Raw genomic sequence first — 24,171 nt, forward strand, 5'->3', positions numbered from 1 at the left:
TTTAAGTTAAACTCTAGAGATATGAAAAACGTGACAATTCTTGTATCTTGACACAAAAAAATGATTGAATTGACTGATCTTATTTTTTCAAGATGGCTGCTCCACTGTTACTATTTTTAGAAGAGGAGGATGCATTCTGGGTAATGTGTACGATTGTAGAAGATTTAGTGCCTGCGTCATATTATTCAAATACATTGATTGGAGTACAGGTGAGGCTGACAATTGAAACTTGTTTCACATATGCAACTTATCTCTTATGTGTAAATTTATAAAAAACAAAACAATTATAACAAACAAACAAACAAACACCATATGTATCGTTATATTTATAGGTGTTTTTATGTTCCAAGGATAATAAGTATTTTTTGCTGTTTTTATTTATTTTGAGAAAAAAATGCAGTTTCTATGTTTTAAATTCAACAGAGGTAATTTGTTCTATATATGCTTCAATGTTTTGTCTTCCAAAAGTCTAGTTTATAGTGATATAGTTATGAAATATACTTCATGGGGTACTGTCTGTAGTAGACTGTATCTTGTGTTGTTCAGCCCTATCAGACTTCTAAACCAGAAATGCCATATTGTACAGACTGTGTCTGTAGTTATGATAATAAAAAATTAAGAAACTACCGGTACTGTGCAGGGTGAAAACAATGTTACTGAAATTACCAAATCAGTTAATCCGAAGTGACAGTTCGACATCCTTACAATATATATGGAACATTTCATAGCCCAGAGACTTGGTTCTATGACTTGAAAATGTCTGTTTGCCATGACTATACTAAAGCTATACTGTCAAGCCAGTGTACCAAGTCATAGCCTAGTTTCTATCTAGGCTAAACTTTTCTCTCTCAAAACCAGGAATTAGTATCTAATGGAAGACAGGCATAAGTGACTGTGTAATCAACACCAGGAATAAGTCACAGACCATTAATCAGTCTTCCCACATAAATCATTCATTGCTTTCCACTGACAACATAACATATCTCATGATTTGATGACTCCTTAATTTCAAGAAGTTTCAATCAGAAATTCATGATACAGCTTGTCATAATTCAATGTACACTATATATACTACATGCGAGATAGAATATAATTTGATAGAATATGAAATTGAGATAAAACCAAGCTTAAAGTTAAACCTTGTATTACAGTATGTAGAATACAGACCTGATTTAAAATATTGAGAAGATCGAATTTATATCAAAGAGTTGAAAGATGCCAATAAGTATACTCAGGATAACAGTAATTATAATATCAATGAAATGCCATGTATAATATCCATTCCTACTGACAATCTTACTTGCTGACAGTGTGTAGGTGGTTGATCCATTACACATTACTACTTTCTCATCCCACCCAAGTTGGTTGCCATGGACACCCAGTAAATGTATTCCTATTCCTTGTACAGGCAGACATTGTTATGTCTGGACCACTGTTTTAGGACACTCCCTGTTTTTGTACAGTGAGAAACCCTGACGTTATGGAAGTGGAAACATATTTTTTTTCAAATTGATGTATAACAGACAAATCTAAATGTATCCAAAACAGTCACTTTAATTTCTGAATCTGAGCTCATCTAGGCAGTGATAAATGGGATGGAGAGTGGGGGGAAGGGGGGGGGGGTCAACCAATGTGTGGTGAAGTAGTTGTTGTTCTCAAGCCTACACATCAAAGAAATCCTAGGAGATCATGCTAGCTAGACACGTTTTTTTTGTGGCCATGTCATTCTGCACATAACAAGGTTAGAGAATAGTTTACTTCAAGTTGACCTGACTCCCATGACCTGACAGCTTTTAAGGTCACATCTGTTTTGGTAATAAAAGTCCCTCTGTATACGTGCCAGTGTAACCCAATATCAAGGCTGGTAGTGGTACACTCAGTGTGGCTGTGCTGGCAAAGTCTGAATTTGATAGCTAACAAAGAAACAGAAATTAAGTTATGAAATTAAAGTAATCCATTGGTATTATGAAATAATGAGACATTTTATATGTTATCAATATCATATCTCTTCATCCATCAATTAAATGATATGTGGTTGTCAATCCTTCAAAACACTTTTTTTCTAATTTTGTGATGATATGATCTTGCTATTACCGGTATTTGAATGGGATATACAAACATTGAATCAATCATGGGTTGACAATGACACACACTCAAACCTAGTAAGGGTTGAGTCAATATAGACTCTAGATAAAAACGTAGACTGCCATGCTGGCAGAAATTGTAGAATATGAGGTGAGTGATTTTATAGTAACCTGTGTAAATCTAGAGACACGTATCAGATAACAAATTAAAACTGAACACAAGTGAAAGGAAAGGAAATAGAGTGATTTATGATGTATAAATCTAGAGGTGATTACAAATCAGACTGAACAGAGATGACAGGAAAGAACAGGTTATGAAAGTTGATAGCCTACAGTAGTATTTCATCATAAATGGGGAAAAATCTAAGATATATTTAATCCCTTCAATGTAGGCAAGATGTTGTAAAGGTTAAAGTTCAGTGTTGATTGTGGAGGATGTGGAACCATAGGAATAGAAAGATGCAAGGTTGTAATGTATAGTGTATTTGACCATCATTTCTCTGTGGGGGACCTCGATCAGTGAAACACCTGGAAGTGTGGCTGATTTCGCCCACTAACTGCCCATCACTCAAAACTCAGAGTGACATATATAGCAAAAAGAGCTTTCCCTTGCCAGAACCAGTATCAAATTATTTATTCCTTTAAATAAGAAAGTAAAAATATAAAAGACAGGTCTTTATAAACTGTATGTTTTGGATTATTTCAGATCTGTGCTTTCATAAACTCTAGCCTGTGCTCATCTCGAAGAGGGCATATATGCATATTGACTTCATTTGAATATGCTCATCTCAACGAGGGCATATATACATATTGACTTCATTTGAATATAGTCAATTGGACTGATGTACGTTATCACTCCCCACTGTGACCAATCAGTTTAAATGTATTTTTCAAACCAATCAGTTTGAGTGTATAATTTTCAAACCACATTGTTAGCAATACAAGTGGTTGGTGAGACAGTAAAGCAAAAACACATATTGCGATGAAAACAGACTACATACTCTCACATTAAAACAAACCATATTTTCTATTGACAGGCTGATCAAAGAGTTTTACGACAGCTCATTGTAAGTTATATACCAGACCTTGATGTCCAACTCAAAGAACATGATATTGGTGAGTAAAGGTTTATGAGCATACATATAGAGTCACCAGCAATATGGCACATAGGTGAATGATATAGCATCAATGTTATATGACTTATGTTATACATATGGAACAGTTTTGAATGACTGTAAATTCTTATTTAATTTCTACATTGTTCTTAATAAAGACTGAATATCATTTTGACCTTTTCTGTTCACAGTAGATACAATATATCAACTGTGTAGATGTTGGTTTAAAAGCTACAGAAAAACTATGTCTTGAAATACAAACCTGTTACTATATGAATATTAGGATAGTTGCAACTTGCAATTGACATAATATCACCCATGTCTACAACTGTTGACACAATATCACCCATGTCTACAACTCTTCAGCATTTGACAGTACTAGACTGTGACAAAACTGCATCGTGCAAACCTGTAAAAAAAGAGGATAGTTGCAATCAATACATGAAAAAAAATTTCTCCAACTGTGCAGCATTTATAAATTACAGACAAAACTGTACCTTGAAATACAAATCTGTTAAAAGTAACGTAGTTGCAATGGATACATGAAAACTATGTCCACATGCAACTTTGTCGATGTTGGTGTATATATATACTGTGACAAAACTGCTCTTCCTTGACATACAACATGTACAAATATGATAGTTGCAATAGACACCTAAAATTAAACTATGCATCTCCACAAATGTGTAGATGTTGGTGGTGTGAATAAACTGCAGACAAAAACAGATCCTCAAAATTCAAATCTGCAAAAAAAAAAAAAAAGAAGACATTGGATAGTTGCAAGAGATACATGGAAACTATGTCCACCACTGTGTTGATGTTGGTGTATAACTACAAAACTGCTTCTTGAAATTCAAATCTTTAAAACAAATATGATAGTTGAAATAGATACATCGAAACTTAGTATGACTATAACTGTATGTAAGTGCAAAACTGCTCCTGGGGATATAGATATATTAATAAAAAACTTACACCACAAAATATATGGAATTGATAGTGAAATTGTTTGCAGCACTTGTACTATCTTAGAATGTATTTAAAAGGATGTAAGATTTGGATTAAGTACTGTATATGGGAATAAAAAGACACATAGTGAGTACACTTCAAAGTATTCAAGAACATATGTTTCAGAAGAAGAGAAATAGGAAATGAGAGAGTCTGCACTAGCTGCATTGGAAACGTTACATAACTTTAAACTCCTAATTTTGTACACCTTGAACAGTATTGAATCACCTGTGGAAAGACATAGTGTATGGTGCAATTAATTAATTCAGATTGATTTTGGGGTTTACGCTAAAAAATGTGCACCCAATGAATCAGAATTTCAACTTATTACTATACTGCTTATAGATAAAATAGACCTAATTGACATGTACAATGTCTGATTCCTTGTATTTTAACAATTTTTCAGTGAATATATTGTTAGTTGTCTGACTGAAAAAATGATACCCCAGTTACACTTATAGCTAGTGCAGGTTAAAGACATCAGCTGTTTGTGAAAAGACAGGGTCATATGGATATCCACTAACCATGTTAGGGGTTGATATAACAATTAAGGTCAGAGATACAGGGTCACTGTTCAGAGATAAAAAAAACACTTCCATAGAATTCATCATAGTTTTCCTGTCTTTGCCCCACTGATACCACAGCAACATTTATAAAAGGAACAAAATATTTCTCATCTGTGATAAAAATATCATATTTGTAATGAAAGATCTGGGTCTTATAAAATTAGATTGAAGGGAAATAAAAAGTGACAGGAATTCCACACATTCTCATGAGAAGAAATTGTAAAGTGAACCATATGTTGGTATTAGAGTACGGAATATTTGTATTGCAGGGATTGAGTGTCAGTGATATCCTGTACTAATAGTCTAGTGTCACATAGTTTTGTATATATGTTGTTGATTTATGATATATATCATGTGGCCAGTGAATGCGTGTGAAACTCTGGATGGTCAGACACTCTCAAAGTTCAAGGCAGACTGGCTCTTTGACTTCACTATACAGTGATAGGTACTAGGACATAATTTAAATCTAAATTTAAATTCAAATCATGAAAAAATGTGTAATTAAGATTAAAATCTGTATAAAAGAATTCATGATCAATCCATTGCATAGCCCAGAGACTCTAGAGAGATTCTTGAGGTATTAACATAAAGTTAAGTCTCTGGGCTATCCAATGCATTATCGCACACATTTTGGTAAAGATTACATGGGTGAAAGTCAGTCACGTGATTAAAATCTTGCAATTGATCCCATGAATAACCAATCCAGTGAACAATCACATGGTTTCATAAAAATCAAGTGATTAATCATTTGAATTCAAATCTTAACAGGAATTAAGCAAAGATAGGTACCAAATGGTATTGTACCAAGAAGGACACAATATGTATATATATGTAAATCAATTGTTGAATTTTGTACATCCATTCTGAATGGAAATTATAATTTTCAACATTTAATTGAAGACACATTATATCATTGATCTTATGATGAACAGATTGGCCTGTGCTTTTGTTGACATTTGTTGATATGTTCTGTATGGTTGTCAGTATGTATACTAGGTATCAACGTGCCTTTTTTGTTGCTTTCAAAGGGGTATATACGCATCTTGGGATAACTTCTCTAACATATTAAAAAAGTATAAGTAGTGTTCTACTAACCAAGGCATATTTAACCATTTATTTGGTAAATTGAGAGAACTCAAACCTGGTTAAGATTTAGAACTTGAAGCAAAGATATTATCATCTTTGTAAGATAATAGTTTTATTTTTTTTTTGTGATTCTTAATTTCAACATGCAGTGATAGAAAATGAGGATATTATAGATGATATTGACAGGAGTGTAAGAGTTTGATAGATGTGTACCTGAAATAGATCATACTGAACAAGACTTGGCTAGAATTCAAAAATTGGTATATTTCAGCAGCTAGAATTTTCCATTTATAAAGGAAATGAATATATTTGCATTGCAAATAATAATTAAAAAATATTGTTTTTTTGTGTGACAGAGTTATCCTTAATTAGTCTACATTGGTTCCTGACTGCATTTGCCAACGTGGTACATATGAAGGTGTTACTAAGACTATGGGATCTCTTCTTCTATGAAGCATCTGTCATTTTATTCCAAATCACTCTAGGCATGTTAAAAATGAAGGTAAGATTTACTGAATTATTGACCACTTGACTTCCTACTAACAGTGGATATGAATGTTGAAATACTATAAGTTTGTCAAGCTGCTACTGTGAGAAGTTTCATGTTGCTATTATGTGATTTTTTTTCCATGTTCTGTTGCCAAATGGGACTTAGCAGACATACATATTTATTAGATGCACACTGAATATTCATGACTTTATCTGAAGTTAATAAGCACTATGGAGTCATGAATATTCAGTGTGCATCTAATACATATGTATGTCAGCTAAGTCCCATAAGCAACCATGAACCAGTGTGAGAACGATAGATGTGAACTAGAGATTTAATTTGGTGTTCCTATAGTAATCATGCAAAATTTATGTGGTGAAATCATGAAATGACTCTCCAGAACCCAGAGTTTATGAGAATACCTTTATATCCTGAAGTGGCGATCCCCTTAAAGTGAGAATTTTGACCTTGTACTAAGTTGTATTTTGGATCATCTTTGTTAAAGATATTAGGTTCATCACATGATGCCGACACCCAGGATCTTAGTTGGTAACTTGTACTGATTTGTGCTAATCTTTATATCTTGTGTTGAAAATTTCATCTTTCCAATTGTACGCAAACTACTATGACCTATTCTTGATTTTATAAATTTGATAAAGCTAGTACAAACATGAAATTCTTCAAATGAAAGGAGCCAATTTGTTAAAACAAGTTGCCAGGTGTGATTCAAGTATTTATAAACCTATATGTATGTATGTATGTTTCTAGAGTCTATGAAAGCTCCATTTGTATAGCGCCCTCTAGAGGACAGTATTGCAACTTGGAAATTTTCGTATTGTACCCAGTCAAAAATTTGATGTGTTTTGGGTAAAAGTTTGTTGAATCCATTTGACTTTTTCATTTTAATTGAACATTAGAGGAAAATATTTACCTGTTTGTACCAATTTCAGAATCTATTGTAAATTCAGTTCTGTATGAATTATGTCAGCCAGAAATTAATTGTGTATGTGTTGTACTGTTCCAGATCAGTCCTACTAAAAAATGCATACTAGTATTTTTTAGTTGAAATAGATCTTAATGAGGTCTAGGGTGTGTCACCCAGGTGGTACATCCTTACCTAGACTGATCACAGGTAACCCCCCCCCCCCTCGCACCCCCACCCTCACCATCACCACCACCACCACAGACATATGACTCACATATCTTATTTATTGTATACTAGTATTATTTTGTTGTGTTTGTGTTCTTTTGATCATAAATTATGTATATTTCATACATAGTGTTGTGTCAAATAAAATATACCATACTATTCCCATACTATACTACCTGATTTACATATATACACATCAATACAAGTTCAATGTTTATCCAGTCAACGTGTGCATTACTTACTATAATGGTAAAATATTGGAATCCTGACAATATGAATTTAAAAATAAAAAAGACTTAAATGCCTTCACTCTTATATCTTTTTTGCTATCTAAAACAAATTTTTCATTTTGTTAGTATCACCATATTATTAAAATTGATGATTCATGTGATAATATGTACAGTGAATGGTTATCAAAGACTGACCTTTGACCTCCATATTTAATCTAATCTCTGACAACAGAGGGCGCCAGCTGTTACGTCCCCATTCATGTCATGATAAAAGAAACTATTTAGATGGCAAACATATAATTATGACTGAATCAATGGTGCATAATATTGTATACAGGAACTCTGTTGCATGTATTATGTTCTGTATAAACTTATGTTTGTTTTTTTCAAATTGATAAAATGATTTAGATAATTCAAATGTCTTTATCCTAGCTTCATGTTCAATTTTTGTGTAGTTATTATTTTGGTTCTGATGATACCTCAGCTGGTCTTCAAAATTTACTGTCTTTGATGTTCTTTGTACCTGACAGATATGACTCCCAGTATATTGATATTGTCTGTTATAAATGAACAGCTGTGAGAATAATGAAATATTATAAATTTTACATTTCAAAGATACCATAACTGAGTGAATTTAGTTCCAATGTTTTATTAATTCAATGAAAGTGTTCATTAATTAAAATGTGTATACTAGTAGTTAAAAGACTGGTATATGTACTCACAATATTTTCATTTCAAACTAGTTTCATTACCATTACTCTGGGAATTACAGTTTAGCTTCAATTAGAAAAATTTGTGTTTGTGAAAGAGATTTATTGGTTGCTATGTCAATGAAGTAGGGTTGATTGAAAAACTGCCACATGTACAGACCAGTTTAATAGTAAGGAAATGACCCCCTAAGCTAGTCATCATTCAGTTATTACATGTTGTGATGTTCATGTTTATTTTGAAACATGTAGAAAAGTATCATTTCTCAATTTTGAAATTTTGAAATTTCAAAAATGTAAATAGTACTTTTTATGATTTTGATATTATTACATATATATGGACTAACAATAAACAAGAAAAGATTTTTGTTACTAAGATAGGGAGTCTTACATTATAGCACAACCTGTTGCTTTTGCTACTAACACTGACAGGCAATGTAAATTAGCAATTTGTTATGGGCTTAACCATTTTGATATGGGTACATCAGTCTCAAATATTAAATGCCGCTTTCAGTGAGGTGTTTTAGTGAGCAGCAAGGATTTCATAATATGGAGGAGTTCAGACTATGAAGGTCTCTGAATTTGATGTCTGATTTTGATGTTGTGAGCCTTCTTAGTAAAGAAAGTATGTGGTGAGATAGAGCTGTTGACCTTAGATGACCCCAGGAAGCGTGGTACCCTGCAACCAAGTAAACGTTATTAATGAGACGACCTGACATCAGCAAATTGAAATTCTTTAGTAATGAAGTGATGTCTGCAAACACACAAACAGTACTATCCATTACAAAATTGTGCCAAACACTGTGTTAATAATAGACTTAATTCAATTTTTTCCTCGTAATAGTGGAGGTTGATCGAGGTATCATGATATAAAACAAAAGATGTGTCTGAATGCAAGAGAGAAATAGTCCTTCCACATATTTCACCTACCCTCATAAATGTCAAATTGTGAGTTTTCCATTGATATGCAAGTGTCAGATAGCAAAATATCAATATTTATAGATGCGTCATGAGGTATTGATAGAATGCCACGTGTGTAGATTATTTACCAGAGAATTATTTACAGTCATATCATTAATTTGACAAAATGAAGCAATGTAGCTCAGTGGAGGAAACAAATATATGCTATCAGAAATAATTTGGTGTTAATGATTGTAAGTTCAGGTCAGTATGGTATATGCCAATCATATTTACTTCCTATTCTGTAATTGGTATTTGTAATGAGATTATTATAGTGAACTCCTATGGTCAGGACATGTGTTCATTTATGAGGTCATACCACAACACTGTTATTTCATCAACAGATCTGTTGCTGGAATTGAGAAGTTGTATTTTGTAGAAAGTTATCTTTCATATTCGGTGTATGAATTCACTTGTTACTTAGTTGTTGGTATATTGTAAACGTTGATGATGGTGAAATGCGGACATAGTGTACTTGAACCGGTCTACCCAACACACGTACAATTCCTTGTACAACACAGTGCTAATACTCTGGCGCCGCGACTTAAAATCTGGCCAACACCGTGTGGCTACCTCAACTGCCGGTGTGTTATCATTGAAACAATCAGTTGTGACTGTGAGGATGTGAAGGATGTGAAAAAGAGAGATAGTACAAGTGATAAGAAGAACAGTAATTCTGTTGTTGCAGTCACTGAACTAGTCTGTTGTCAAATGACGCCTCCTGAGTGTGCTGTCAATGGGGTATGTACTAACACTATACTTATTCACTTTGTATGTTTTTCCACTATTCTTGTAGGAAGACACTTTACTAGACTTAGAGAACTCAGCCCAGATCTTTAATGCGTTATCAGACATACCAGGTGATATTGATGATGTTGATAAACTCATTGAGGTAGGACACGTATGCTTTTTTTGTTTATCTTATGCACACCACTATACTGTTAAGTATATTTTATTACGTTATTAATGTTTTCAGTGTTCTTTATCTTGTATGTTGTGTATTTCAAAAGGTGTCACCTTGACTTCTTAAGTCAAGTTCACTCATATAATAGCTGGAAACTATTAATTTCCTGTGAAAATGAATATTCAGATGCTTGGTTCATAGATTCAAATGAAATTTATTTAAATTAAGTTAAAAGTTAAAAAAAAAAAAAATTGCTCACAAAATCTTTTAAACCTGAGTAGAAATTTTCAGGTGAAATTAAAACATATTGATGCATATTTCCATTTATTGTTCATTCTGTAATTCATTCCATACTTAAAAAAACCCTCTAAGGTCAAGTTCACTCTATCACCTATTGAGGACCAGTGCATATTTTTTAATGTTATTTATTTGACATTCAATCTAAACTGTTTTTATACAAAATGGATGTATGTGTTAAGATGTTTTAAATTGTAAATGCAAGGGTTATTTATTGTTGAAAAACTATTGATCCTGTTCAGCGGCATAGAACATTATGTCCTTTTAGATTTTGATGTTATACAAATTCTTTTGATTGGTTTGATTTTACAGTTATTTCATTATGTACTTGAAAAACTCTGAAGTCAAGTTCACTCAATCACCAGCTGATGATGATTACTACATTTTTGCAAATGTCACACTGTAGACTTGGAAATTTTCGCTAAAGACTTATTTTCACTTATTTCACTAGAAAACAGAAATAAGTAGTGACTAAAATGCCTTCTTGTACATGAACAATGTTCCAGTTTGGTAATAAGTAAAAATTAAATTAGTTTTTGACTGAAAAATTGCAAAATTTTCAAGTAGCAAAAATATCTCGGTTTACAGTGTATTTTTATGTGCATATATGTACGTGTTAAAATGCTTTCAGTTTATGTTAAATGCAGTGGGGTATTGATTGATTGATTGTCCTTTGATTATATAGTGATAAATGAATGCTTTACACTGTACATACAGCATATTATGAAAGAGTACATTTTAGAGGATAAGAAATAAATGGCAAATACATTATGATCAAGTTGGATGCTGCTATTAGGCATTTTATATGCTAAACACATGAAATCTAAAAAAATTGAAATATCAGAAATGATAGAATTCTGTTAAATAGTAGATATATGTTGACAACTTCATTAGATGATGTTGACCACGTCAGAAATATCATAAAATTGTATTAACATGTTTAACTTGTTGAGTTAGCTTTGTTATAAGGCACCTGTCATAGAGAAATGTTGAAAGGTATTCAACTCTTGTAGAACAATATACAATATGTTGCCATCGTTTTGGCCTTTGATTAAACAGGAATTGAAATCATATTGGTGAGTTTTTACAACATGTGTGTAAAATATATACAGAAGTTGTACATGTATGTATGTATGTATGTATGTATGTATGTATGTATGTATGTATGTATGTATGTATGTATGTATGTATGTATGTATGTATGTATGTATGTATGTATGTATGTATGTATGTATGTATGTATGTATGTATGTATGTATGTATGTATGTATGTATGTATGTATGTATGTATGTATGTATGTATGTATGTATGTATGGATAACAAAAAGTCAGTAACACCTGTTGGATTCATATTTTATAGTGAAATATCCTAAATATGTAAAATGATATCAAATTTTTGAATAAATGTTTATCACAAATATTTATCTTTCAGATAATAATGATCAGACTTATTATATAGTATACAGAACTGTGCAATAGATAATATCGTTATGAAATATTTTCATGAAAATTAAAAAATTAACCAATACATAATTTGACAAGCTGAGTTTTCAACTGTAAATTATAGATATTATTTTCATATTTAATATTTCATTGATTATAACTGTGTATTTTTATATTTTATCGGTTTGTAGGCATCATGTAGCATTTTGATATTATATTTATATATGATGTAAATATGGGAAAAATAAAAAAACTGAGATATCATATTATCATGATGATGATTCCCTATCTCAATAATAAAGATTTATAAATCAGATTGAAAATAGAATTATCAGTAAGGAATAAATATTTCAATAGATAATTTATATTAAAATGATACAAATCAAAACACTAATGGTTCCTTTTTGGAAAAATGAGAAAACAGAAAATAGTTATCTCGTAACTTGTCAGTCCATTCCTGCTAGATATCATTTTATCATGATATTGACTATTTTACTTTATTCAAGTCATAATTAACTTTCAAAGCTGGAAATCATTCCCATGTTGTTGTTTTTTTAGTTCAGTAAAAAAATGCTATGGTATTCTGTCCCTGAATCATTCACATACAATATCAAGATCGTATTAAAGTTTAGATGTTATTCTACCAGTCCAGGCAAATGTTATATGACTATGTCTGTGTTATGAAATTAAACAGAAATATTTAATGAGTTAGACTTCATACTAATACATATGTCAGCCTGTCATATTTATGTCAGAATAGAAAATGATTTCAAAGATAATTTGCTCAGGAAATCGAGGTAACTAAATGTCCCATATATTATATTTGAAGGGTGTTGTTTCACACACAGTTGAAGTTATCAACAGAATAAATTATTTCATATTTATCTCATCAGTCTTTTACACCATAATATAAATTTAGAGTGAGTTTACACATAAACCCTGAAATAAACCAGTGTCTATGATTTATAACATGATGTGATTGCTAAAGTTCTACTGAAGGGGGTTACAGCATTTAAAAAGGGGTATCCGAGTCTGAAATAGAATTTGCTATTTGCACTTACTCAGTTTGATAAGGTGTCATAGGAAAGGGGTTCAAACCAACAGTTCCCATGATATTGTCCGACTTGAAACTCTAATATTTGTAATGTATTTGATTGTCCAAAATCCATGTACTGTCTGAGTATTCTCTGGTGAGGATGGGGATTAATTACACATAAATTTGATGTTATTAAATCAATGTCAGAACTAGTGGCAAAAACTTGCAAAAAGGTTGGTTTTAGAACAACCTTACTAAATATAGGATATGAGTAGTATGGACCATTTTGATAATAGAAAAAGTACATTATGAAAAGTAGATAATTTCAAACACACGCACACACACACACACACACACACACACACACACACACACACACACACACACACACACACATACATATAAGACACATACATATAACAGACAATGACCTAATTCAAAATTATGTCGTGTCTGTTTTTCACACAGTATACTGAATATTAGCATATAGATGACTGTAATAAAGTGGTTGTTTAGTTTACATTTGTTGTGTCTGCTTTATATTAACCATATGGTACTACATAATAGTTACAACATGAAGTAAACCTAGGAGGTCAAAGTGGATATTATATTTAGTTGTTTTTTGTGTATTTAAAGTGATTAAAGTAACTTCAGCATAACACAATAAATTTTTAATACTGTTTACAAATTGCAAAATAGCATTTTATATTTGTGATATTTATGATAGTTTTTGAAACTAAGCTGATACTGTAATCTGTTAGTGCAGCCATACTATCCCCAAATATATACAGTGTATATATTTTTGCCCTTTCTAAGTTTGTAGAGCTCAAAGTAATGGAAACAATTTCATCTTACAGTAATTAAAGAAATTGTTATTTTTGAACTAAAAATCAACTGGATGGGACATGAACTCCATATCGGTGTGATCTTGTCAATTTTAAAATCAATGGTAATATAGACACAAATTAAAGTGTAACTTGATTTCCATCAATTATAATTATTTTCTTACTGAAATGTTACAATGCATGCAATTAGTGTCCTTATACCATTTAGAGAACAAAAGTTCATACTCAGGATAAGGTTAAGGTCAGTGTCAATCAAAATTGAATTTGGAATTATAAATAATTGCCCGGATGAAAAAAAATGAGATGTTAATACGAGAACAAAAGATTGAATTACAAAATTCATTAAAATTGATGAAATATAATTGTGTTTTATGATGTATAACCCTCCTCAACCTTTACTTTCATGCAATTATAAGTCACATTTGCCTTTAGAATTCCAATCATTGTTAAAGTAATTCCATCATTATAAGGATAAAATTAGCTAAAACTAAATTTAGAATTGTAATAGGGTACCATAATGATGGCCTCTCCTAGTAAACATGTTGAGTCATTTTGTGTGAAAGTCCAATACTTGCATGTATATTAAAAATAACAACTTGTCTCCTGTATCACAAGTCCGTCCATAATACATCATTTCTCAGACATGCAAGATCTAATTTCTTTCAAACCTGACACAAAGTTGACATGTCATATAGGACATATGCACTTCACTTTGTTTTGTGACATATCCAAATTAGACCGAATGGCAGCCGTATTATAGTTAAGAAATAATCAGCAATGGCATAACTCAAAAACTGTAGCACACAGAGACTCCATTCAAGTGTCTAACCCCTTATTATCAGGTACAAGCTTTCTTTTGAAATGATGTTAAAAGGTAACGAGAAGAGAAATAAATAATGCATGCATTAGCTTTGGTTTTCACATAATGTTTAACTGAATGGTTACCATATTTGTAGTGAATAATCCTGATTTACTGCGTAACTCAAAAACTCCATTCAAGGGTCTACCCTATATTATTAGATGTAAACTTTCTTTTGAGACCTTGACCTTTGACCATGACCTTCAGGGTCAGTTATCAAAATCCGGCCATTTCTGCATATCACAGACACTTTTTAGTATTAATTTATTTATTGACACGGATTTCTTTTAAAATAATGACACCATTCAGTCACAAAGTATCTGAGGGGGGTTTGTGTCTTCTTCAAAGACTTGTTTTATCTGAAAACAGCATCAGTAACAAGATGGTTTAATTTAAGAATTGAATGAATGAAAGAATGTGTATTTGATAGCAGTTCGTCTGTTTATTTAAAGATGACCAAGCTAAAACTCAAGAATAGTGTGTCAGATGACATGACCTGATGCCCTATCAGCCACCACTCACAGAGAAGCTTGGCTAATAGTAATACGGATGGAATGACACAGCATACCATGTCGTACTGTCTAAATTATGTATCAGTTATCTGATACTAGTTGGACAACTATTTATGTCTAAAACTGAGAGTAGTCTGTATGATATGACATTTGACCTGCTGCCACCATTCACCTAATGAGTGTGGAACAATATGGTGTATATTGGTCTGAATTGAGAATGATGAATGAATGAATGAATGAAATTATTGCTTGTATTTACTTAATAACTTGATTTGATGACATGTGGGTCATGTCATATATAGTATTGATATCTAACATCCAATGATATTGTGTGGTATTTTTTTACAGGCAGCCATGAAGGTGTCGTCCTCGCTGACTGATGTCATCATTGATACACATCGACGTAAACACTTAGCTTATTTGATGGCTGAACAAGGACAAATTGTCAATCCTGAATCAGCTGGTAATCTTCCTAAACAGGTGAGTGAAATGTAACATGCACTGTGGGCACGTACCATGTAAAGTTATATGTCTTGAGATCAAGTTTCTATGACACTGAATTTGACCCACACACACACCCACATACTTGACATGCATGCACACACACAGACATACATGCATTCACACGCAAACACACACACACACACACACACAGACATACATGCACATGCACACGCACACCCCCCCCCACACACACACACTCACTTGACATGCATGCACACACACAGACATACATGCATGCACACACAAACACACTTGACAATCAGCTAGACACAGACATACCCCATGGTAGATAGATAATCAGTTTAACATCTTTTCAAACGTGGTCAAAATAAACAAGAGGATGTATGTGTGTGTGTGTGTGTGTGTATGTGTGGGTGTGTGTTTGTGTTTGTGTGTGTGTCTGTGTCTATGTGTGTCTATGTGTGTCTCTGTTTTTGTGTGTGTGTGTGTGTTTGTGTGTCTGTGTGTCTGTGTGTGTGTCTGTCTGTGTGTGTTTGTGTGTGTGTGTTTGTGTGGCCATCTGTGGGGTGTCTGTGTATGTGTGTGTTGTAGTGAAGGTATTATAAATGTGTGTGTTAGAAAATATTGGAATTGAAATTATAAACCCAGTGATATATGTATCAATGTGTGGTGTGTATATCAAAACTGCATAATTAGTCATGTATTTTTTTATACCTGTAATGATGTTGCCAGATAATCAAGTGTGTATTGTTATGTATATTAATAATCTGCATAATAATACATCAGTCTGTCTGATATTTATGTGTCCTCTCACACATTTCCAGTCTCGGTGTTGATGTGTATTTAAATGATATACTCTTCCATATGGTCACAACACTATTATTATTTCATCAAACGGAGGACTTCATCTCACTGTAATCTGTGACAGTGCAGCACAGAATTGTGTGGACTAAGAAATATAGATTAGTGAAATATGAAATTTCAAAAGGATGTTCATAACATGTTACTTTGTCATGACTCATTATGTTCACAGCAATTACACCGAAGACAACTACAGAGAAGGAAATCTCTCATTGGACAAATATTTGGTAAGTTTATCGTTAAATTTTAATTGTTTTAATTCATGATGAAATGGCAACTGAAGGCTTGAATGCAGAAGATTAGTATTTGTGAATATTTTTTATGTTATCTCAGTGCTAAAATAGTGTTAATTTAATTAACACCCAATATGCCACAAAATGTGTGAGTGTTTAGAATTTCTACCACCACCACCACCACTTTTAGTTTGTAATGTCAGAACTTAAGTTCCCTAACTCTCATAGGTAGCAAAATAAATAGGCATTGAATATAAAATTATATAGATTTCAGAAATATTCTTAACTTCAAATTATAGTAAGTATAAACTGCATTCATTTGCACCAGAGAGAGAGAGAGAGAGAGAGAGAGAGAGAGAGAGAGAGAGAGAGAGAGAGAGAGAGAGAGAGAGAGAGAGAGAGAGAGAGAGAGAGAGAGAGAGAGAGAGAGAGAGAGAGAGAGAGAGAGAGAGAGAGAGAGAGACACACACACACACACACACACGAGAACCTATAGAAAGAAAATGGTAACACGATAGAAAGTAACAAAAAAAGAAAAGTTTTGGGAATGATCAGGAACATGCTGTCAGAAAACAATACATTTTAAAACTAACATGGAACTGAATGGAGATTTTTGGTAGACATAAAGCTACACTGAGACAGGAAAATTGTTAAAATATAGTGAAACATTAATAGATTAGATGGTATGTCAAAATATCATTGTGAAGTGTGATGCCATGTGTGAGGCACAGCTGTGGTAGCCAATTATACACACATTCAAATAATCGTGTGTTCTCCTTAACATATCCGGTCAACCTGGCACAAGTTTACAGTGAAACAATGGTTACATTACACATTACAAATTTACAGGGAAATTGTTGTATAGCCAATCTTTGTTAATATGAGTTTTTGTTTATCCATTCATTCAATCTCCAAACCTTATGAATTTTTTTTGAGAAAAATAAGATAAAAACATGCATGTCTCATCTATTTATTTAAATCATTGTAAACCACATGCCTGTCTATGACAACATTGCCTCAGTGGAAAAATATTCTCTTGCTTGCGAAAATGCTTATTTCATCCCTATTGTATTTTGTGTATTACAGTCAGCAACTATATTAGAATCAGGATGCCACATCAATATATTTATCATCTTGTTTGTGTGATGATTCTATTCATCCTTGATTGCATGAATCCATTTCCACATTCTGGAAATTGAGATTCGATATGATATTCGATGAATCATTGCCCAGTCTGTCAATAGTGTTACCATAGTTACTCAATGGGGTGTGTGATGGGGGGTGAAGGTTGCCATGTTTTGTAAATTTCATATTTATGTCATGTTATCATTTTGACATAAATTACTTGCACTAAATCATCCTGTGAATGAGATAATGCTACCATGTGACAACACTTAGCTCTATAACTGGAACCTATTCTGAAACTGTTTTGTTAGATGTAATAACTTATTCATAATATCGTACAACCTGAACAGTATTGTGGTTAACGGTATTATGTACCTGTACACATAATATGGTACACTCAAACTGATTTTTGGGTCCACACTCAAAAATCAGTGCCCCTCTGCAATCATGGTTTCAACTAGTCTTGCTGCGAGATGTTCGGGCTGCTAGACGTTAGGCGAACAAAGTTCGCAGTGAGAGTAGTGATGTTCGGTCATGTGTTGTATTCTATCGAAGAACATCTAAGGTCTAGCAGCTAGACTAGGTTTCAACCTGATGCTTTACTACTTATGGACATAACCAACCCCCTTATTAACAAGTACAGTGTCTGATTATTGGTACAGTATTTTTAGTATTTTCAGTGAATATATTGTTGGTTGTCTGATTGAAAACATAGTGTAGTTGCAGCTACATAGGAAGTCAAGCTACCTGATATAACTGCAAAATGAAACTCTTGTTGTTCAATGTGGTAGATTACACAAGTGGATGATAGTGGTGCCTTGAAATTCATGGTGTGGATATAATAACCTTGTAATTATAGATCCTGGACAAAATTGAGAACAGTAACATATATTTGTGATTGCAAGTGATATCCCCTGTTAATACCTAAAGAAACACATCTCTTTCATGTAGGGTTTATGTTGTACTCAAGATAGTGTAAACACTGAATGAGGTTGAATGGGCAGCCACTTGATGGAAACCTGCTATTAGAGATTCTGCCCTACTGTGTGCATACTTACATCAATGTCCATTCATTACTTCATTCGTTGACATGTTGTAAAAGTAGTCTTAATTTTTTTCTGTGTTAGCTTACTAAAAACTGACTTACCATTGTCATATTTATTGGACAGGTCAAGATGAAAAAGCAGAAGACTTAAAAGCTAAAAATATCCGACAAACAGAATTAGTGTCAGATCTTAGAGAAGCCATATTACAAGTAGGAAGACATTTCCAGTCTATAGACCCCAAGAATGCCAAAATTGTAAGTATCTTAGAACATTGTTCTGTACCATTTATCATTATGTATGTACCAGAGAGACTTTTATCAGTGTGTTTTCTTACCTTACATGTTATTTTTCTGTGATTGCAGAGTTTACAACCAGACTATTCACTAGAAAGTCACCAGAGAAACTGTTATCAGTGTGTTTTCTTACCTTACATGTTATTTTTCTGTGATTGCAGAGTTTACAACCAGACTATTCACTAGAAAGTCACCAGAGAAACTGTTATCAGTGTGTTTTCTTACCTTACATGTTATTTTTCTGTGATTACAGAGTTTACAACCAGACTATTCACTAGAAAGTCACCAGAGGGATCATGAAAACTTTGTGAGTGTGACAAGGCATCGGAAACGAAGGGCCAAAGCACTCCTAGACTTTGAAAGACACGATGATGATGAATTAGGATTTAGAAAAAATGATATTATTACAGTAAGTGTTACATATGAGATTACTGATACCCAATGTACATACATACTAGTGGTATTTTCACTGCAGTGCAGTACCCAAAATATTATTGTATACCTGCATGCAAATGATGACGCGATTGTTAGTTCTACACAAAAGTACATGGTTGCTTAGTGTTGTTTTTAAGGAAATTTGCCATTTCAGCTACACATATGTAATAATAACAGAATCCCATGTCGCATGAGTTCCAGTGTGGGTGCTGGGGGGTTTTTGCACTCCTGCTTGCAGTGTTTTCTGCTGCACTTTCAGTTGCTATGCTTGTGAAAGTGCAGGTGCAGAGAACACTGCAAGCACTTGTGAAGATACCCCAAGTACACACACGTGCACTAACGTGTCATTGGGGGTTTGTCACAGTATTCCATCTTAGTGTATATCTACCTACAATTCTTCAAATAAGGATTTAAACACATAATTTTATCAGTTCTGTACCCAAGATAAAGTTCCAACCAATATTTCTTTAGCTGCAACAACAAAAATTCAGGCATCTCCAAGGATGTAATACTTAATGCTAAGGCTTCTGAAATACTTGCTTCTTGCATGAGTTGTAAATTTTGAAACATTGAAATCACACGTTTATAATTCCTTGCAGATTATATCTCAAAAAGATGAACATTGCTGGGTAGGAGAACTTAATGGACTTAGAGGTATGTTGGTTTGCAAAATGAAGGATAGTTTATATGTTTAATGTTGTACAGGGACTTGCAGATAACTAGACACAGTATTCAAAAGAGATTTCAGTTCAGGATGAAACCTTAATCTGTGTGTGACCTATTATTTGGACAAGAGTGTACAACATGTGAAGTTATCTGTCATGTAGATTACTAGTATTATATATTATTCCTCAACTTTTTTCATCATTTGAGTTGAGGAAATATGAATAACTTAAGGGGCTTTGTGATAATGAGTTGAAGATAAATAGATATAGAACCTTTATTTCACAAGTATCTCGTGGCAGAATAAAGAAAAGTTTTGCAATTATACCTGGCAAACTTGATTTAAGAAAAAATTGGCAATTCTGAATATTTTGATTTGTATGAAATGTTGAGCACTACAGAACCATTGACATAGATGTACATTTTTTGTCAAGTGAACTACCAGGGTGTCAATCCTGTATTTTTTTGTCTGAATGTGTACAACATGGGTTGCACATGGTGTAACTTAATTAATGTTTGTGTATATGTGTGTAACTGATATGATGATTATACAGGGAAGGCATTCTTAAAATGTTAATAATTGCGAAGACAATGAGTATCACAAGGAAAGACATTGGAATGTCAGGAATGAACTAAAGAATATTAATTTGAATATTGGTCTGTTTTCAGGTTGGTTTCCTGCCAAGTTTGTAGAAGTATTAGATGAACGTAGTAAACAGTATACAACGGCAGGAGATGATACCGTTACAGAAACCATTACAGATCTAGTCCGTGGAGTGTAAGTATTTGGTTGATCTCGAGGAGTAAACTGTAAAAACAGAATAACAAAAACTGAAATGTGCTAAAGCTGTAAATAATACAGTAGCTATAAAGTAGTAACACCAATGATGTTTTATACCAGTACTCTAAGTATAGATAAAGGTAAGATAACTGTGTATATCACAAGATTTGATATAGGACCACCAGTGTATAAATCCTGTATTTGGAGTCAGGATGGTTGAATGGTTAGTGTGGCTTGTGGCTGGCTTGGAATCTGCAGATTGCAGTTTAGAGCTTCGTCGCTGCTGTTTGTTTCTGAACGGCTGCAGTCCTTGGGCAAGATTTGAACCATGACTGTGCATCAGTCAACCCAGCTGTATAATTGGGGACCTTGTAGGATAGAGGTTGCAATGTGAATGCTTGAATCCTATGCGCTTATAGAGGCTGCAATGGATTGCATGCTCTCCAGGGAGATGACGTAGCATAAAGGGCCGTAGTTTCGCTAGAGATCTGTGTCAGACTCAGAGGTAATAATTCTTAGTATTTGGAGCTCTCCAGAGGATAAGCACACTATAAATAAACTTGTATGAATTTGATTATTATCACTTTCTTTCAATACAGTTTGGCACCAGCTTTAAAATCAGTTTTTGAACATGGTCTGAGGCGACCCAACTTCCTTGGTGCACCTTGTCATCCTTGGCTATTCATTGAAGAGGTAAGGAATCTGTCATATCATACTTATCACATTCTTCATCTTACTGACATATTGCCCTATTTAATTACGTGATTGAATATTGTGTTTATGTTGAGAACTGACATGAGTATTTCTGCTTAAATTCATTAAATACTGTGTGAGGGCAGTATAATGCAGTGAAGAGGAAAAAGTTAAATAGAAACAAAAGATTTTTGAAATCAAACGTTGAGGGCACTGTCCATGTAGGTCTAAATGTCTCATCTGTAGAAGTTCTGTAAACAAGTTGAATTATTGATCCAGTGTCTATGGTAAATGCTGTTCACTAGGTAAAGTAATAAAAAACATCATTTTTCACCTCAAAGATTCAGGGATGTATGATTCCAAAATATATGAGTCATGCAGGAAAAATTCAAACAATGCAATTATACTGCAAAAGAATGAAATATTTCCATGGGAACCATAGTGAAATTGTTGACTGACACTAACAAGATAGGTAAACATGTTCATGGTGACCTAAATTTTGGTAACTGCAGGATGGGAACATAAGGTGACAAACCAACAGTCAGAACCAGGGTCACTAGACCTTTACCATAAAGTAGTTAGTTTCTTAATGACCCGATTACAAATTTAATAAGTTGTTGGTTCCATGTGTTCACTAGAGGAGAACAAACAGGAACAATGGAGGCCTTCACTTTTACTACCTTCATAACTCATTTGCAAATCCATGAGGGCAAGTGATCATACTTGTGACGCCATTCAAATACAAGACCTGTATTGTTTTATGCCATACATAATATGTGCTTGTGACACTTTCACTTTTAAGCCCAAGTGCCTTGTACTTAACATCAAATTTACACAAGTGTACAAGGAAAACATACATAATATAGTTGACTTGAGGCCAGGCTATGTACTCTAGTAAAGTGTGTTGACTCCTAAACTGCATCAACACAGTTGATACCTGGATCCTTCATGCCATTGTTCTGTGTGTATATATACATGTAACTGGAAGTTTTGTGAATCCGATGGGGGAGAGATACTGATCTCAGTTCATGTTTGAGTATTAGCAACACAGAAAAATGATTCATTCAACTCAGGACAACTTAACTTTAATGATTGCTTAGAGGAGTTTTGTTGGCATGTACAGTTATGATAGATTGTCATTTGTGTCAGTACTGAAGTTAGTCTTTCTGAGGAGGGGAAGGGGTGAGGAGATGATATGTGGTCAAAGATTGGGAATGTGGGGGGGGGGGTGAGAAAAATGTGGCAAGGGGAGGGGAAGCAAATGATGAGTAGGAGAGAGATTTTGTATTGAATCTGGAGTTAGCTTCCATGGGGAAGGGAGGGGGTAGGGAGCAAGTTAGCCTCCCAGAGGAATCAAGCAAAAGAATTTGTATAGCACCAAAATCCAATAGGACGTAATGGTAGGAGGTGATGAACAAAGATAGAGGATTTAGTGGCAAGAGAGAGGGGAAGTGAGTGATGGGAGGGAGATATATAGATAGTGTGAAGGAGGATCATGTGTATTCTGTAAACATCCAGTGATTAAAGTTTCATGTTGGAATAATATTCATTGTTTAATATAGATTATTTTGAAACATGATTCTTTAAATAACTGATGGGGCTTGTAATCCTGTTAATATTCACATGTCATGATGTGTCTGAACACTATAACCATTAATTTAGTCCTTAGACTTTCAGAAATTTTGATGATAATGTCCTGATAAGGCATAAACCTGTATTACTTGGTCTACAATGTTGTGGTGTTGGTACCAGCCCTAAAAACTGACAAAGATTTGACCTGGTTCCGGTTACATCATTGTACGTGACTAGGAAGTCTATAAAGTAGTGTAATGGTAATCCCCAAATCTAATAGCTTGTCCAAATAGTGTAATCTGTATAGGCATTGATTGGAAATGAAACAAATCAATGGTGACCTTGTGATGGTTCCCCGCCCACCCCAGTGTACTCAGTGTAATAACAAGTATAGCTTTACCTCCAGAATAAGCAGAATTAAAGAGAGCTAATCGCAGGACATTGAGAGACTGACAGAAAACAAGCTGATGTTTTTTTGAGATTATTGATTGTGTGTGGGGAGAGCTAGCAAATCAATACATGAAAGGGACAGCTTGCTGTCATAGAAATAGCAAGGACTTTGATGGAAAACTTGGATGATTCAAGCATCTTCGGTAAATGATATCATCTGTTGTTAAAGATGCTGTGAGATTTGCCCTAAGTTGAAAGCACCAGTTACAACAGATAATGCTCCCTTAATTCTGAAATTCAATTCTTGGCTCACAACAGTTTTTGA

General features: G+C 33.5%; 1 protein-coding gene across 1 annotated transcript in view; it reads left to right on the plus strand.

Annotated features, from left to right (window-relative positions):
• Positions 1–24,171, plus strand: part of LOC144435031 (small G protein signaling modulator 3 homolog) — a 59,615-nt gene that overhangs the window by 13,416 nt on the left and 22,028 nt on the right. Inside the window, exons 7-17 of the mRNA XM_078123570.1 lie at positions 93–209; positions 3,122–3,200; positions 6,213–6,358; positions 10,190–10,285; positions 15,638–15,769; positions 16,788–16,842; positions 19,143–19,273; positions 19,566–19,721; positions 20,347–20,401; positions 21,080–21,188; positions 21,791–21,884. Of these exons, the coding sequence (XP_077979696.1) occupies positions 93–209; positions 3,122–3,200; positions 6,213–6,358; positions 10,190–10,285; positions 15,638–15,769; positions 16,788–16,842; positions 19,143–19,273; positions 19,566–19,721; positions 20,347–20,401; positions 21,080–21,188; positions 21,791–21,884 (1,170 nt within the window). The remainder of the gene's footprint in view (positions 1–92; positions 210–3,121; positions 3,201–6,212; positions 6,359–10,189; positions 10,286–15,637; positions 15,770–16,787; positions 16,843–19,142; positions 19,274–19,565; positions 19,722–20,346; positions 20,402–21,079; positions 21,189–21,790; positions 21,885–24,171) is intronic.

The sequence above is a fragment of the Glandiceps talaboti genome, chromosome 5 (assembly GCF_964340395.1).
Source record: "Glandiceps talaboti chromosome 5, keGlaTala1.1, whole genome shotgun sequence".
NCBI classification, from domain to species: Eukaryota; Metazoa; Hemichordata; class Enteropneusta; family Spengelidae; genus Glandiceps; species Glandiceps talaboti.